Source organism: Lipotes vexillifer, unplaced genomic scaffold (genome assembly GCF_000442215.2).
Source record: "Lipotes vexillifer unplaced genomic scaffold, Lipotes_vexillifer_v1.1 scaffold1117, whole genome shotgun sequence".
In the NCBI taxonomy this organism is placed as follows: domain Eukaryota; kingdom Metazoa; phylum Chordata; class Mammalia; order Artiodactyla; family Lipotidae; genus Lipotes; species Lipotes vexillifer.
The window spans coordinates 31,132-37,100 of NW_006778824.1; the positions used below are offsets into that span (position 1 = coordinate 31,132).

Consider the following 5,969-nt stretch of genomic DNA (forward strand, 5'->3'; position numbering starts at 1 on the left):
GCATTGAAAGTTTTGTTTTTTTTCTTCTGGCCTGGCCTGGAATTAATGTTTATTGCTTGTGTTCAAATTCTCCTGGCCACAGCTCAGTTATATGGTCCTACCCACAGTAAAGGAAGGCTGAGAAATGCAGGCTAACTGTGTGCCCCAAAGAAAAAGAAAGTGAGTTTGGGTGTACAGCCAGCCAGTCTCTGCCATACATGATTTCTCCTCTGTGCGAGTCCTCTGATGTTTGCTGAGGTGTGATTTCTGGCAAAAGGTTTTTCCACATTCATTACATTCATAGGGCTTCTCTCCTGTGTGAGTTCTTTGATGTACAGTGAGGGCTGACTTCTGGAAGAAAGTTTTCCTACATTCTTTACATCCATAGGGCTTCTCTCCTGTGTGTGTTCTCTGATGTCTATTGAGGGTTGACTTTTCACAAAAGGTTTTCTGACATTCGTCACATTTATAAGATTTCTCACCTGTGTGAGTTCTCTGGTGTACAGTGAGTTTCGACTTCTGGTAGAAAGTTTTACCACACTCTTTACATTCATAGGGTTTCTCACCTGTGTGAAGTCGCAGATGTACAGTGAGTTTTGGCTTCACACAGAAGGATTTCCCACATTCATTACATTTATAAGGTTTATCTCTTGTGTGAGTTCTCTGATGTACAGTGAGGGCTGGCCGGTGTCCAAAGGATTTCCCATATTCTTTACATGCATAAGGTCTCTCTCCTTTGTGAGTTCTCTGATGTGCAGTGAGTACCGACTTCTTATGGAAGGTTTTACCACAATCATTGCATTCATGAGGTGTCTCCCTATTGTGAATCCTTTGATGAACAGTGAGGGCTGACTTCTGGCAGAATGATTTCCCAAATTCATTACATTCATAGGGCTTTCCCCCAGTGTGGATTCTCTGATGAATAGTATGGCCTGATTTATGGCAGAAGGGTTTCTCACATTCATCACGTGCATAGGGTTTCTCTCCAGTGTGTACTTTCTGATGTTTAGTGAGATTAGACTTTTTATAGAACGTTCTACCGCATACATCACATTCAAACATTTTCTCTAACTGAATTCTCTGAAGCTGAGTGGGATGTAATTTCTGGCAGAAATTATTCCCACTTTGATTACATTTACACTGTTGCTTCTGGAGATCAGCTCTGTGAAGATTCAACTGTGTTGGTTTCTTACAAAAGGTATTCCCCCATTTGTTACATCTATAGTGATTCTCCCCTACGAGAGTTCTCTCTTGGGCAATGAGAGCTGACTTACCACAGGCCTTCCAATATATCTTATATTTGTAAGCCATCTCACCCATATGAACCATCCTATGTGTAAAGAATATTGCTTCCTTGATGAAGTCTCTCCCTTGTCTGTTACATTCAAAAGGTTGCTGCAGAGTTTGATTCTTCTTCTGATGCCTAGGGTACTCAGCATATCTGAGGGATTTCCCAGTTCTATTACTATCCTCCGGTTTCTCTCCAGCATGCATCTCATCAGGCTCACTAAGGAGAAACGCGTTCTTAGACATATTCAACATTTCTGGCTTCATTTCTGAATAGTTACTATCATTTATCATCAGCTTTGAAATATGAATTGGGCTCAAATTAAACGTTTTTCCTAAGTCAGCTGTCCCCTTAGTTGACGTTTCGTTGCTGGTGATTACAACTTGCCACAAACGTCTATCGTGATTTTCCTGGCTGGTCTCAATCATGTCATCCACAATCTGGACATCTAAAAGGAGATAAACATAATTACAGGTCATACCTTTGAATCACATATAAGTATTTCCTATGGAATAGTTTGTAAAGGTAAAGAAGTTTCTTTTCATCCTAGCAGGATATGACTCTTTAAAAAATCAATAACGGGGGACTTCCCTGGTGGCGCAATGGTTAAGAATCAGCCTGCCGATGCAGGGGATACGGGTTCAAGGCCTGGTCCTGGAAGATCCCACGTGCCGCAGAGCAACTAAGATCCTACATGCTGTGCACCCCAACTACTGAGCCTGTGTTCTAGAGCCTGTGAGCCACACCTACTGAGCCTGCGTGCCACAGCTACAAAGCTCACATGCCTAGAGCCCGTGCTCTACAACAAAGAGAAGCCACCACAGTGAGAAGCCCACGCACCACAACGAAGAGTAGCCCCCGCTCACCACAACTAGAGAAAGCCCACGCTCAGCAACAAAGACCCAACGCAGCCAAAAATAAATAAATATTTTTAAAAATCAATAATGGGTACTGATTTTATGTGACTTTTCTCCCTAATGAATTAATGTAAGAACCTTCATCGATAGGTTTTCTAATGTCAAATTATTGGGTTTTTTGTTTTTGTTTGGTTTTGCTTACGTTTTTTTCTTTTCTTTTAAATTCTTTTCAATGAGGAAGTATTAGGTCAAAATGTTTACTTACTGCCAAAATGTAGATCTCAGCTGACAGCTTTTCATCTACCATTGGTTTTCCATTCATTATCTCTACCTTTCTTCTTATAATTGTGGGTAACTTGTGCTAGCCCTTTTCTGATAGCTCAGCTTTGAAGATGGCATGATTTTCCTGGATAAGTTACTTACAGGATATGGGAGAGGGCCACTTGTCTGTCACCTAAACAAGAATACTGCTTAGAGACAAGAACTTTACACCTATGTTTGTTTAGTTTTTACTTCTCCCTGGGGAACAGCTATAGGCACCTGTGGGTTTTTCAAAGGCTTAATCTTTTTTTCCATGCTAGACAAGGGAGCTTTCTGCAAATTCCTAACAATACTATACCCTTGGCTTCTCAGAACCCTAACAAGTTCACGAAACTAATTCGTCACTTTGTGCAACTCCTCCCTGCTGGTCTGAAGGATTTAGGTTCTGCAACCCAGCATGTGCCCACCACCTTCAAAAAGCTTTCTCTGGGTGCTTCTGAGACCAACAGCCAAGGCATTTTCACCTCACTTCATGGTGCGAGTGACTCTACTTGATAATTCACTGCTTCTGAAGATATTAACTTTACTGTACTTTACAGTTTCAGCTGTCCCTTAGTTGTATTGAAACTGGAGTCCCATGTATACTTCTCATTCTTTTTTTTAAAAAAAAAAAAACAATGATCTTCAAAAGAGAAAGTTTAAAAATGTTAATTTCAAACTCCACTCCCAAAGTACGAAATTCTTGGTTTCACTGGCCTTGGACCCACAGTCTCTAGTTTATCCTCCCATGTCACAGGCCACCACTTTCCACGGTGAACAGTTTTCTGGGTCCTTCTCAGCCTCATGGTTTCTGATGTAGTGATTCATGAGACCTGTACCTGGACCACTTCTCTCATGGTCTTAATAGGTCTGTAGGCCACCTCCTCTACTCCTACCAGTCTTGAGTTAATGATTTCCTAATTTGCATCTCCAGCAGTGATGTCCATCTCCTACTCCAGATTTTACATGCATGCATATGTTCCATGTCAAAATGGAATACAGTCATCTCAAATGTAAGCTTTACCAACATAAACACTTAATCTCCCCGAAATGTGCCTTCTTAACACCCTTCTGGAAACACTATACTCTTATTTTCCTCTCTCTCATCCTTGTTTGACACTTTTGTGGCTCTGATTTCACTACTAAACATGTACATTTGTTTCATTTTTCTCTTTCAACAAAATATAAGCTCTATATAAAAAGGACATTTCGGGACTTCCCTGGTGGCACAGTGGTTAAGAATCCACTTGCCAATGCAGCAGACACGGGTTCGATCCCTGGTCCAGGGAGATCCCACATGCCGCAGAGCAAGTAAGCTCATGTGCCACAGCTACTGAGCCTGCACTCTAGAGCCCATGAGCCACAACTACTGAAGCCTGTGCACCTAGAGCCTGTGCTCCGCAACAAGAGAAGCCATAGCAACGAGAAGCCTGTGCACCGCAACAAAAAGTAGCCCCCGCTCACCACAACTAGAGAAAGCCCATGTGCAGCAACAAAGACCCAATGCAGCCAGAAATAAAAATAAATTAATTTTAAACAGGACATTTCTTTGATTACTGCTGTTATCCACACATTTACAAAATTTACCAGTGTGTAAAACTTCCCAATTAACATGTTAAAAGAATAAATGAATGTACGACTAAATGCCCAAAGGAAAACAGTCTCTGAGAATGAACAAAAAGGTGGCCTATTGGGACTTCCCTGGTGGTCCAGTGGTTAAGAATCCTTCTTGCAATGCAGGGGACGCCAGTTCAATTCCTGGTCGGGGAACTAAGATCCCACATGCTGTGGGGCAACTAAGCCTGTGCGCCTCACCTAGAGAGAAGCCCATGCACCACAACAAATCGAAGATCCCACGTGCTACAACTAAGATCTCATGCAGCCAAAAAATAAATAAATATTTTTTAAAAACCAAAAAAGGCGGCCTACTGAGAATCTAGGGACAGTGACTAACCAAGAAAAAATTCCAAGAGGAGGCAGGTGGGCACCGGTTTTTGGTAAGTCTAAGAAACTATTCAGCAATTAACAAAAAGGGGGAGGTTTACATGTGAGAGCCATATTTGGAGACTGAATAATGCATGAGTCTGACACATGCAGACTAAAGTCTGTCCCAAGGTATGAACTTGGAGAAAACCACTGGTGAAAAAGAGCTCAGCATGGCCAACATCTGCTGTGCACTCGTCTTCCCAGCCTCCCTGCTCAGCGTGCACTGACTGGCCCGGGAAACCCTGGTCTGGGGTTTTTCTTTTACAGTCCATGGTGCTGCTCCTTGCTCCAACTTGATGATCACCTCAGGCTTGGTAATGCAATGCCCTGTTGATGAGAAATACTGTAGGACTTTTGCCAAACTGTTTATGTTTCATGGGCTCTTGAAAAATGCCAACAGCACAGCCTCGAGAATAGTGCAATGAAGGGCCAATCTGAACCTCTGACTGGAGGGGTGAACGCAAGTTCTTCCTGGCCCAGAATCTTAAACCTAAGTAGCATTTCATTTCACAAACAACTGTACATTTACCAATGAAGAAAAACGTGCTTGCACTTGGCAGTTACTAGGGGAGTTTTGCTCACCCAGTGACACCAGGCTACTGTAGTTCTCCAGCATGACATCCCTGTATAGGGTCCTCTGAGCATCATCCAGGTCCTGCCACTCCTCCCAGGTGAAGTTCACAGCCACATCCTCAAATGACACCAACCCCTGTAATGGTACATTTTTCCTCAATTCAAGGCATCAGCCTGGGTCAAAAGAACAGGAAGTCTAGGAATTCATTCTTATGTGTGTGTTTTATCATACACAGGATATACCATACCATGCTTTGTACTCTATATTGTGGGAAAAGGAGAAATCATCATAGAAATACCCTACGTCTGTGTTAATTTAGTAGTTCTTCAAAGTACCATCATAGTTTCCCTTATAAATCTGGAATGGTCCTCATTGCCAAAGATACAAGGAACATATGAGCTGGTATGGAGACATAAGTACAAACACTTACCTGGAATAATGTGTTAGATGAACCAGGTTACACACATGTTTAAGGTAGCCTGGGGTATCAAGGGAGAAAAAGAATAGTTGTACTTTGTACTGTCAGGTTGCACTTCACTGAAGAGCTAAACATGTCAGCTGTTCAGTGTGAACCACATGTTCTCATGAATATGAGGCAAGAGCAGAAGTCAAGCTGAGAGGCATAAAGAACAGATGCCACTTTAATAGAAGTACAAGAAGCACCACATCCAGGCGTGCTCCTGGGCTGAGATAAGTGATAAGGACAGTAAAGGTATTCAAGGAACTGATTATAAAGTTACCCTGCATTTAAATATATGACCTAACTCCATCAATAAAAAACCTTACGTGCTCACCATTTTTTAAAAAAAAAAGTATGTACACATGCATCCTAGAATTTTCTTCTTACTACCTAAGGAATTGCTTATGTCTACCCAAGAGTGAACATGACCCACTTCCTAAACAACAGGGAGTGAATGATGAGGGGCTGCTAACGAGAGGTAAGCTACATAACCAGATGTGCCCTTTAACAGTCATCGTTCAGCAG

General features: G+C 42.1%; 1 protein-coding gene across 1 annotated transcript in view; it reads right to left on the reverse strand.

The window, feature by feature from the left end:
• Positions 1-5,969, reverse strand: part of LOC103091188 (gastrula zinc finger protein XlCGF7.1-like) — a 26,657-nt gene that overhangs the window by 1,543 nt on the left and 19,145 nt on the right. The window contains exons 3-5 of the mRNA XM_007452004.1: positions 4,993-5,119; positions 4,590-4,737; positions 198-1,141 (exon numbers count right to left, since the gene is read on the reverse strand). Of these exons, the coding sequence (XP_007452066.1) occupies positions 198-1,141; positions 4,590-4,737; positions 4,993-5,119 (1,219 nt within the window). The remainder of the gene's footprint in view (positions 1-197; positions 1,142-4,589; positions 4,738-4,992; positions 5,120-5,969) is intronic.